This window comes from Taurulus bubalis, assembly GCF_910589615.1.
Source record: "Taurulus bubalis genome assembly, chromosome: 21".
Lineage (NCBI taxonomy): Eukaryota > Metazoa > Chordata > Actinopteri > Perciformes > Cottidae > Taurulus > Taurulus bubalis.
This window is the reverse complement of record NC_136609.1, coordinates 3,321,515-3,333,999: the sequence shown is the minus strand read 5'-3', so window position 1 is coordinate 3,333,999 and position 12,485 is coordinate 3,321,515. Positions and strand designations below refer to the sequence as shown.

The 12,485-nt window shown below is 43.0% G+C and overlaps 1 protein-coding gene across 1 annotated transcript in view; it reads right to left on the bottom strand.

The window, feature by feature from the left end:
* Positions 1-12,485, bottom strand: part of ncam2 (neural cell adhesion molecule 2) — a gene marked incomplete at both ends in the record, with an annotated part of 216,418 nt that overhangs the window by 28,760 nt on the left and 175,173 nt on the right. The window contains 2 exons of the mRNA XM_079236580.1: positions 3,957-4,102; positions 8,343-8,512. Coding sequence (XP_079092706.1) covers positions 3,957-4,102; positions 8,343-8,512 — 316 coding nt within the window. The remainder of the gene's footprint in view (positions 1-3,956; positions 4,103-8,342; positions 8,513-12,485) is intronic.

The following is a 12,485-nucleotide window of genomic DNA, read 5'->3' as shown; positions in this document are numbered from 1 at the left end:
GCATTGTCCATCCGTAGACTAAATCATTGGCATGTCGTTATGTATAAGGCAATTCTTAATGTACTTCCATCTTATCTGTGTAAGTTATTTAAAAAAAAAAAAAAATGTCCGACAGAACAAACTGTAATGACCAGTTTCCAGCGTATCTATCAACCTCCTGGTCTGACTTGATGCTTAGCATAAAGGCTGGTGCCGAGCCTGTCTCTGTGCAGGAGTAAGTTGTTGCCCTTCTCTTCCTCTGTGACCCCCAGAGCGTCGTGTCTGCACATTTGCATGTGTGCATATATGTTCACGTCCCATCTACGGTTTGTGCATTTGCATATTTATGAGCGAGTCTTTGGTGTAAGCGTGTGTGCACATTCTGCACACCTCCGCCATGGATTCCCACAGTAAATCAATGCCCCCCCCTGCCTCTGCTAATACTCATTATGTGTCTAAGCCTCATGAGCCTCGGCCTTGAGGCCCCCCTTTTCTGAATCACTCTTTATGTTGTCGCTCGTGGACCGCTCCGGCGTTATCCCGCTCAGAATGGCTTATCTTTGCTCCTATCGCTGCACTACCATCAACCAATGAGGTGGAGCAGCTCGGTTCTGGTCTCTTTGTGCCGCCACTGCACACTTTGCTTGTTTGCCTCGCCGGCTGAGGTCAATGGGAGTCGGGAGAGTGTGTGTTGAATAGGATTGTGCTGAAGAATGGGAGGATGAGGAGGAGAGGAAATCTTCCAGGAGGGAGCTTCTGAGTCAGGAAATTACTCGCTAACCTCCCCATCCCCACGCCAACTCACAAACTCAGCCCCTAAAGCGCAGCCTGTTTGATATGCAGTCCAACGACGAGGCAGGCGGCCAGACGTGAAGGCAACAGCGAGTCACGCGCACACCCGTCGACTACACAACACAATGTATCTGCTCACACACATACCGCTAACAGGAAGTGGTGGAAAGGCAGCGAAGTGTGAGGGAGAAGAGGAACCGGAGAAATATGAAAGTTCTGTCCCAATCGGATCCTTCACACCTCAAAAAAAGCTGGATCTCGGACGCGATCTCTCGCGTGGGATTCCTGGGCGACCGTCCCGAATGCTGGAGCGTTTTCAGATATTAAAAATGTCAGCTGTAAATGTCAGCGAGGCTGGAAACACACTGTAGTCTAATTCCGGCGAGCGGCGCCGAGCCAAACGGTTTGCCGTTGGCGCCGAACACGGGGCGATTCGTAGTCGCACCACAGTGATTACCGCGCCACCTCGTCCCTGTGACAATGACAGAGTGACATTTAATAACGGCTTTCTGGTTCAAGGGAATGGAGACCAACGCTACACAAACATTACTATTATCCATTTTGGACTGGACTGATTTTGTGACCGGGAGTCCAACGGGAAACATAACAATAATCTCAACGAGAGTGGGAGGCTAATATTTTCAAGGATTTAGAGAAGGGCTCAAATTCACACAAATACAGCTCCGAGCTTGACTTCTGAATAGGACCAAAAATAAATAAAAATCTGAAGCAAAAGAGCAAATATATGTTTTTTGTTGTCTCGAGCACCGACACTTTCATGCAGGAAATTGCAGACTTTTGCAGAATTTTCTTTTCACTTTGACTCGGCACTGATGTGCACAAATTCCTTCTCCGGTTTATCTCAAATATCTCCATACACGTTGCACATTTTTGTGATTAAATAGCAAGTTCTGCACAGCGCTCACCCACTGACGTTAACGGCTAACTGACATCAGCGGGTGAAGTAGCTCTTCAGCTGTGATGCTGTGAACGAGTAGAACAGAGGCTAACTTTGCATGAGCTAAACAATACCCCGACTCAAATCCTTTCCTCGGGCTCATAATTAAATCCCAGGAACTGCATCCCATTATGTTCTCTTACCGAGGGGGGTCAAGGAGTTAGTCGGCAAAAGAATGAGGAGAATGGAAGCTGTGAGTAAAACTAAGCTCTCTGACGCTTAATGTCTCTCAACAAGAGAGGAGTGTGTGCAGACTGGGTATGCAGATTGGAGAGCAAATTGAGAGAGGAACATCCTGCCTTAAACCCAAATGACTGCGGCCATCCATCACGCCTCGCGCCGTGTTTGTCTTTGCGCATGTTTAGGTGTTTTGGTTTGCAGTACGCATCTCCATAATTGCATTTGCTGTGGGAAGAGAAGCACTTACTCTCATTTTCGGCTGTGATTTATCAACCCGAGCGATTCGAGCCAATGCACACATTCATTTATCTCCGCCGTGACCTTTTTTGCCTGAGCAGAAGAACGGGGCTGCCATCTTTGCTGCTTTTTTTCCTCCCTCTGTGAAAGCCCCCTGGCAAGGGGATGTGACAGGGGGGGGGTGCATATGGTTTTGACATTGATGGCAGCTCGTTCAAGAATAATTACGTCCCCAAGAAAATGTGGCTGCGGCTCATTCAAGTCCTGATTTGAGAGGCGGTTCTTATGGAGGGAGTGAATGATGGCCTCCGAGAGGAAAAACACACAACAGCAGCTTAGTGTCTTTTCTATCGGTTTAGTCGGACTACATAAATGTCGCCGAGTCGAAAGACAGGCGGAAACCAAAGAGTAAATTGAAAGTATTAACGTTTGCCCTGAAAACTTCAAGGTTCTTGCTGCTTCTTTGTGCTGAGAGCTAATCAAAATAAATGTGTCTGCTGATTTCCCTTGAGATAATAATCTCAGCAAAGTCGAGAGATTTAAACACCCCCTGTAAAAAAAACACGGACCAAGGTGACTGTATTATTTGAGTGAGGCTGTGATATTAAGAGTCTTTGAAGGATTTGAATGATGTGGAGAAGCAGACACACTGTACTAGTACGCATTTAGCTCCCTGTATATAACATAAGCTTCACATCTTGATGTTAAAAGCAAAGCCGACAATCAATTATCAGCACTTGGATGTAAACATCTGCCTTCAGACGGGCCTTGAGCAGCACTGCCAGCAATAAACGACTGCAATTGCAATATTTCATGTACGGCAGATGGGAATGATTATATCTGCTTTTACTTTTTTTATGAGGACATATACAAGTACTTACTAGTTAATGTGGGCTATTTCTTTTTCGCACTCAGCCTAAGCTCAAACAGTCCAATTTTCTCTTTGCAAAATGTGACATTTTAATGGTCACCATGAGAACGGAAACAGAAGAGAAACACCTCACGAGTACTGTCTTCTATTGCTTTTGCTGCACGGACACGTTGCAACCCTCGTTTTAGTCGTTTATTAAGCTTTAACTTCTGAGGCGGTTTTAGGACACCTTTGTTTCAGCGAAACCTTTTTAAAACCTCATTAGTGAAAGTCAACGGCGACAGATGAAAACAGGGTTGTATTTCAAAGTCATTTGAAGTTGACATTTGGCAAATGCAAGGTTTCCACGAGAGAGTAATGGAATATTTAAAGACACATTTCAGACTATGCAAAAAGCAGGACGAGACAAAAGTTCTTCTGCTTCTCCCACTTTTGGATTTAATCAAATACACAAACTTTAAAAAAATGCACGCGCATTCTTGACTGAGGACAAACTGATCTCGACAGTGACGTACGAGGGGCGCGCTGGTTAGCTGTTTAGCTAGTTAGCTGGTTTGATGTTTAGCCAGTTAGCTGGTTTATGGTTAGCTAATTAGCTGTTTAGCTAGTTAGCTGGTTTGTTGGTTAACTGGTTAGCTAGTTAGCTGGTTTTGTTGGTTAGCTAGTTAACTGGTTAGCTAGTTAGCATGCTCAATTCAACTCAATACAAAAAGACTTCACATGCTGTTGATAATGTTACATTTTTTGGGCCAGATCTTACACACAGCAGTAAATCCACCGACATGTGCACACAAATATTCTGAATACATACATTTGTTTTCCTTCCGTCAATATGCCCAATGTATATTCATTATGATATGCTTCCTTTGTGTGTGTGTGTGTGTGTGTTTGTACAGTTATAGCCACACAGAGCCAGATGGACTTTCTGGCAGTCTCTACCTTGTCTCCGTCCACGAAGGCCTGTCCGTCGCTGGCTCTCCTCCAGGAGATGTCGGGCAGAGGCTCGCCCTCGGCCACGCAGGAGATCATGGCGGCGCTGCCCTCTACGGCGGTCACATTCTTCAGCTGGGTGATATGGGGCTGGACTGGAAGGGGGGGGAGAGAGAAGGGAATGAATAAGAGAAATAAAGTGAGATAAGTGAAGAAGAATGGATTGAAAGGCGGAGAGGGAGGACTGTATAAGGAGAAACTGTCAAAGATGTGACTCATAAGGGAGGGGAGATGAAGGCTGTACCACGGGGGTTTAAACACAGGGCTAATGCATGACTTTGCCCCTGACAGTCTGGGCCAAGATCATTCACACACTCCACACTTCTGGCGGAGCGGGGAAGCTCGCCCTCCGGCCTATTTTGTGCACACTTCTTGGCCCAGGTGACGAACCAAACAGTGAGTTTGCGAAAGTTTTAAAGCGAAAAATCCGGCTGCGTTCCACCTTTTTTTGTGCGTTTGTTTTAAATAGATATAGATTTTTGTCTGGAAGGATGCCTCTCCAGCACCGTGGAGAATTCTGACGCTGAGCGAGCGCCACGATAAGTGCTGCAAAGCGTGCCGCTGGGAGCTGCTCCCTGCTCTCCTCCTCCTGATAAAGCCAGCCCTGAAACCCCGAGCATGGCAAGGCCACAGAGCATGTCACATGAATCATGGATTGCAAACACACACACACACACGCACACACACTGCATTTAAATCCTTAACAGGGTGCTTACAAAGTAGCATGGCATAAAATCCAAAAAGGAAAAGAGTAGTGAACGGAAAATAGTGACTACTGTACTGGAAGCTTTTACCGCCGCCCAGGAGGGATCTGCAGAGTGTTTGGCAATTTCCCTTGGCTTCTAGCTGGAGGTGGACGAGCCGTCTCTCGGGATTTTGGGGAGCTTGTCGAAACATAGGGTCACACAAACAAACACACACACACACACACACTATACCTGCAGGGACCTTCAGTGATAGATCAATGTTCTCAGAATAGAGCCTTACCTTATATACACAGATGTGTAACCTATTCCCTGTACATGGTTCCACACGCAATAGGAATGATGGCTAAAACCATGAACATAAATATGAATTATGTTAAGTCCCGAGTCTCAAAACAACCCTACAAAGTTCTTCAGTCTACAATTGAGTCATAAAGTCTGTTTTTGCAAGACAAGTCAAACTAATTGGCCAATAAAAATTGATAATTCCACTTGTTTATAAAACACATTAGCTCAATTCGAGAATCCGGATCCATAATATTACAGCAATCTGCCTGATTGTGTTTTGTGTGCAGACAAAAGGAAGCGGCGGTGAGAACGACTGAACCCACTGGCAGCCGCGTTGCTTTTAAAGCCTTCTAATGAGACTAAACGACTTGTTAAGATGATTTCTGCAGAGAGGGAGACGGGACGAGCACTCAAGTCAATCGTCTACGTCTATTAAACCTCGCGGTGCTTTTTGTGTTCCAGATAAACACAAGCGTTCCCTCAATAATGCGCATTCCAAGAAGACCCACACGGATGAAAAGTCTGAGACCGGTCTGAACCGGTTCTTCATCAGCGCCTTATCTGCAGCCGTTTTGCCCCAGATGCCCTTCATCATGCAAATATTAAATGGGAAAACGTCTCATTTATCAAGCATGGTGCAAAGCCACTCTGCAGGGAACATTATTAATAACGCATTATCTAAAACATTTCTACTCTAAATGGGGAAAGAACTGAACAGCATTCGTGTGCTGAAAAGATAAAAATCCAGAATTAATTTGACCTTCCAGGTTTGGGGTGTTTTGGGGATTTTTTCAGTTTGACGCGTACATTTAAATGAGGCTTTCTAATAACCCACTTATTAAAAACAAGAGTATTTTATTCCAGCATTTGTTAAGTACTATAATTACACTTTACTATATTAATTAAACTGCAAATGTTGCCAGTATTGACACTTTTTTTGCACTAGAAAGAGGCTCAGTCTGGCCCTCACCCTGTGAGGAAGCCATTAATGGCCTCAGCGCTGAGCAGAAAGGGACATAATGACACCTGATGGAGCTTTTTGACATATAAATACATATATAAATACAGGAGTGAGCAGTTTCATCATTGTTGGCTCATGATGGGATAAAGAAAAGAATTAGTGAGGCCTACTTTCACATTTCTTGCTGGATGTGCACCGTTATTACCGTTGCTTCTTCAGCATCTCCATCCCCCTATCGCATTATTTGACTTTACATAAAGCTCCTACGGACAGATGCCAGAGAATCTAATACGGCACCGCCTGGATCTGATAACGATACGGTGTGTGCGTTTGTTGTTTCGGCTGCACAGATAAACAAAGTAAATGTCAGTATAGATTCTCTCCTGTCGTCCCCGATGCCTCTTTTAACTCCTCAAAGCTCCGCGGGTTCCTCACCGTCAAACTCCTCGATTATAAACTGCATGTCAGGCCGTGCTTTGCCGTTTATTTATTTTTTCTCCTCTCGCTCTGCTTGTTGATGAGGAAGTATGTGCTCCTCATCAACAGAAAGGAGGCGGCCACGAGGTGTCCAAACGACTTAAGACGTGTCCGAACGCCGCTGACTAATGGAGAGTTTAGAAAGAAAACATCTGGCTCTTTTAACAAAACCTGACATTTACTGTTGATGCTCCAGATAGCCGAGAAGTTATCCAAAAAAAGAAAACGGGCCAAGAAATGCAACGCAGCTATTTCTCAAAAAAAAAGTATAAACGGGGGATTATTTTCCTTCCGGTAGCAAGTGACCCGGAGCCATGAAAGACGTAATCCCTGAAGGCTGATAGCAGCACGCGGTGCTGATCCTGGCTACCCTGTAAGTGAAACGGCTTCAAGCAATTAATTGCCACTATTAGGGCAACTAGTAGTCATTGGTCCACGTGTAGAAAGCCATCTGTGGAAGGGAAGCCGCTGCAGCTTTGAAAACTGAAAATATAATTTTTTTTGTCATGTCCTTCATCTCATTTTGGGTTGAAATCATATTGCCTTCGCTCTCTATAACCATGCAGTAACAGAAAGGAGCTAACGCCTAAGCTTGTGATGTTTGTGATCATAACACTGTAAGCTTTAACAATGTATTAGCGTGACAATAATTGGATACGATGAGTTAAATGCCGACTGCGCAGAATTTATTTATTTGGCTAGCTGGTGTTTTCTTTTTGGGAAAAAATAAAAAAAAGCGAATGGAAATGTGGCTGACATTAAACGTGAAGCCCTGAGTGAAGAACACATCTGCACACACACCTCGTCTTAACTGTCCTGTTCCCCCACCCGCCCGTGCTGTCAAGGGTAATAAAACTAACTTACACAGTCCAAAGCACGACTCCTCCCCGCACACTTAACTCCTTCATTTAAATGTGCATTTTCAGGAACAAGCGCCGCTCACATCTTGAAAGGATGTTGATGACAAGAGCACAAATCTCCATACATTTCCATGAGCAGAATATGCACTATCGGAGCGATCTGTGCGGGAATAGCCAGCAGGTTTATGAACATATAAATGGATTTTTTGTTTTATTAGGAGAGCAGTAAATGAAATATGAAGCAATAGAAGAGATCTTTTCTTTCGGCAGAGATATATCATATTGATGCAGTTGTTATTGTTGTGGGCTGAGGGCTATTTGGACATCTGTGGTATTTGAAAAACGTTTTTTTATTTTTTATTATGAACTGGAATGTGTGGAGGTCCTCACAATAAAGCTTTATGGGTCAGCATAAAACACTGTTCACTGTCATAGGCAATGCCATTACACTTAAAAAGCTTTGGAGGAGCACGGCACGACCGATCACGTAAAATAAAACAAACTTCTTCAATGACGGGAAGCATTTGCGTTATTTTGTTTTATAATTTGAGGATGAACCAGATTAAAAGGTCAGCTCAGTAAAATCAAAAAATTAAAATAAAGTTTTCCACTCACATTGAGATACATATCATCCATGCAGATAGTTTTGGTTTTATCTGTCCAGCTATATTAAATAAATAGTCCCTATAAATGGTGAATAGTTGTCTTTGGATTGCCAACAGTAAAAGTGAAAATATGTTCTTCTATAACTATTTCCATGGCTTGACTTCTACCAGAGGTGAGAGAGGTTTTATTTATTCATTCATTTTCATTTTACAGTGAAACAGTCTTAAGGGGGATTTATAGTTTTCAATAATGGTGGAGCAACTTAGCCCACGCTATGGCTCCGTCACACAGGTTCAGGCCACCTAAAAAGAGCGAGGTTTGGGTTTATAAGTGTTATGAAGCCTCCTTTATACTTTACATAATGTCAGGTTATAAAGAGAGCGGCCTCCTCGCTTCAAAATACTGACGAATCAGGAAGCATCAACTTCAACGTGCTCACCAAACACTTTGAGGAAGATCTCCCTCTCCTGGGACCCCGCCTTGTTGGTGGCCCTGCAGGTGTAGGAGCCCCCGTCGACCTGCCGGATGTTGCGGATGGTTAGCATGCTCCGGCCTCCTTCCTGCCGGATGATGATGTACTGCTCAGACGGCTCCAGCTGCTGCCCTTTCCTGCACAGACAAAACAAAACAAAAACGCAGAAAATGAGCGAGCAAATATAGCAAGCGACTCCCACCTGACGGTGACCTCTGCAGAAATACACTCTGCGGTGTTTGATGTTACAGATGTTTAATCTTGGCACTTTGGGTGTCAACTGATCCCATAAAAGAGAAGGCTAAGTGCAGCCAGCTTGACTTTGAAGCTATTTCTATCTCTATAGCACATAAACAGGCCAAAACACTTTTTATAGAAACCCTTTCAAGTATGATGAAAGTATTGTTTCGGATAGACACATCGCACTGTAATTGATATACAATAGTTCAATGAATCATTTGTAGGATGTCATTCTTCACACTTCTCCGACAGGCGTTTGAGCCTCTCTCATGTTGTTGTGTACGTTCAGTGCAGGACTGCAGCGCTTCCTTTAATGGCTCCGGTGTGGTGTGCAACGCAGGGCTGATTTAATGTCTTTTCTTATTGGACTCTGTTGGGAAATTAGTCAAAAAAAAAAAAAAAAATGCAACAGCTAAATTGATCCATGTCTATATTTAAGCTTCATAGCAGAAGCATAATGGTGTGAAGCAGGTTTGCAGTCTCCCCCGCTTGTTGATGTACCGCAGCTTAACCAGCCGTGTAATCTGGAAGGATAAAGGGATCGCCGGTTTGGGGGGGATTCGTCTTCTTCTTTTTTTAGACGAACTCATGGGTGCGTTTTATGCCATGAACGTACGAGATTATGACTGGATGTCTGGGATCAGCAACGACGGCAAAAAAAAAGGGGGGAAATACACCTTTAAATTCCTCAAAGGATTCATGGCTGGTTAACAAGCAAATAAGCAAAGTCACTCCTTTCATTCGGGTTTTGTTATATCATGTCGAACAAATACTATTGATTTGACTCCTTAAAGCTGCACTGATCAATATTTTCATATTAACGCTGTGTCGAATGTGCAATGTGACAAAGTGCTGCATCAGCAGAGAATTATCCCGACTCAGCTTCAGCATCTTTCAGTATGTTTTGGAGTTTCACGGCCCGCAACTTGTTTTCGCGAAACAGCTCGGATAAATCCCCTATGCACGCCGTGCCAAGCGCCACACGACAAGATGAGCGCTTAGTATTTGGCCAAAACAGCAAAAAGACAAGTGAAATGTTTATTTATATTGAGGCTCAGTGGCTCAAAATGAATGATAATGTTGCTATCCATGAGTTAGTCTGAAGAAAAAAAGCTACAAAAGAAGGTAAACGGTCCCTTTAAGACGGAATCTGATCCAGTGGAAACCGAGAGTTGATCGTCTGGAGGTCAGACATTCAGACGTGTGTTGTGGCTGATAAGTGGTTTGAACCCACGGATCAGCTCAGAGAATCCAGAAAGCCAAAAAATGAATAAGTAATGTTCATCCTCTCCTTTAACAAAGATAACCTGTGTGTCCTTGAGCAAGGCACTTAACCTCCAGCTGCTTCAATAGCCAGTGGTGGTTAAAGGGCATCGCTGAGAGAGAGATTCTTAAAAGATTTAATGGCGTGGGATAAAAGAATACCAAGAAAACAGCTTACAATACCATCACTTGCACTTTATTTCCAATCCAAGCTATTTTAACCCAAAAGCATGAAGACTACGTACGAAAAACACATTCTTATTTTACCTGTTCTTTCAATATGGATCATAATGCCCTCAATCTGAATCTGGCACCCTGTTTTTTGAACCTCATAAGCTGGTGTGTAAATTGAATTCAAAAGCTCAGAAGCACAGAGCTTAGAATAACGCGCGCCTCTAAAAATACTCGGAGACTCCTCGATGTGGCCTCCGCCCGTCTAGGCTGCTCTGAGAATGGAAAAATAAAAACAATCTTATTATTGTGGGTGTGCAGATTTCTCGACTCCTCAGCGATACTGAGTAGCGAGGACGAGGGCCTCACTGTGGAAGCGAGAGGGAGGATAATTGAAAGTCGACGGAGGAAACACCAAAAGCCGAGTAATAATAACTCTGGCGAGCCAGAGAGGAAATGAAGAGAAGCCTCATCTTTGGAACGGACAGTGCAGGACGGGCGGCAGCACTGAATGTCATTATGCTGACTGACTGCTGACAGGTAGTCCATTACCCAAGATGCACAGAGGACGAGGCGAGACACCTCTCGCGCTGACAGGAAATGCAACTGGGAGGCCGAGAGGACGGTGACATCAAAAGCAAAAAACTAAATTGGGTCGTGATTGTTGTTTACGCCGAGCGCCGATTCCTTTGTTGTGATGTGCACGTTTTAACTCCGTGGTCTCGGAGTGACACGCAGGACTTACTGACCTGGGAAATGAAGACGCACACCATGAAACGCTCACCAGCCGGTGGACGCTGCGCAGGTGAGAGGCAGCAGTCTGCCCTTGACTAGTACTTTATATTTTATGGGCCTTTATAGGATTTTTTTGGGGGTATACATTAATACCATTATTAATAGGACCAAATACTTTTCTTCAGGCGAACAGGTTACTTCATTTATTGTTGTATTCACCACTCAAAAGTATGGAAGCCCATTTCTGCGTGTAAAAGAAGTTAAAAAGTCATAATTATGAGATAGAAAATCGAGATTATGAGATAAAAAGTCAAAATGATTAGATAGAAAGTCAAAATTATGAGTTAAAAAGTCATAATTATGAGATAGAAAGTCGAAATTATGAGATAGAAAGTCATAATGATGAGATAGAAAGTCAAAATGATGAGATAGAGATTCGAAATTATGAGATAGAAAGTCATAAATATGAGATAGAAAGCAAAAATTATGAGATAAAAACTTTCTATCTGATAATTTCATTTATCTCATTATTTATTTTTTTTACTCGTGGAAATAGATTTCCATAAAAACATGACGCAAATTGTGAACATGACACAAAAAAATGTGACAGCAAATGGAGTGATTATGTATTCACAAAGCTGCCACATGGATCGTCTCAATATGAAAGTAAGAAGGGATCAATGCGTCACCTCTCACCCATCATCACTGTGAAATTTGCCGCGTTGTATTATGCATGCTGTTATATCATTAAAATCACATTTTCCCGCTTTGCTCTGTTGCTGGAAGACAAGGTAACACACGCCCAGGAGTAAACATCACCGCTGCAGACCCACAGAGCAAGATGAATGAGACTCACAAAGTTGAAGTCGTTCCCAGCTCCGCGCTGTCTTCAAATTGTGTTTGTACTTCGCAAAGTGATGCACGAGCCTTGTTTTTGTGTGTTTTTTTTCCTGCAATGATTAACTTCTCTTTCAAAGTGATGCACAAGAGACTTCAGCTCGCATTACGTTGTGTATCAGTCGTGGAGAAAATGTCACGTAAAATAAGGGCTGGGTACCGGACTCAAAATGGCGTTGTTACGACAGAGTACCGAGTCACGTTAAATCAATCGTTGCCATATTTCAAGACCTGAAGGGAGACAGTACTTGCTGAAATATTTATGCATAACACAAAATACATCTAGTAATTGAGGAGTGGACTGTGTTTGATAGCCTGAAAGCTAAGACGTTAGCTAAGACGTTAGCGCACCTGCAGCCAGCTCCAAAGACTGGTTAGGTAATTAATTAACCATCCAACTTTAATGCCAGCCAACATGCTATATATTAATCTTAAAAGTGTATTTCTTTGTATGTTCTAAACCAACAGTAATACATTGCTTTTAACGGGATTTTGTACTTATTTTTTGTACGGTTTGAATATAGAATTGCAGGTTTTGGTACCAGTATTGGTTCAAATGTACAGGACGGATTTAACAGGATATTTTAGTTGCTAAATAAATGAAAAGCTGGAACACGTGACCTCTTAATTAAGGAGATGAATATATATAGATATGTAGATATTTGCTTGTTTACCTTGTGATGGACATCAGACCTCCTTCAATAATTCTTTTTTCCTTCTGTGCCCAAAGCATTTAAAATATTTTGCACGCCAATGATGTATTGAGAAAAGAGAACAAAAGCTTGAGAGAAATTAATGCACGTT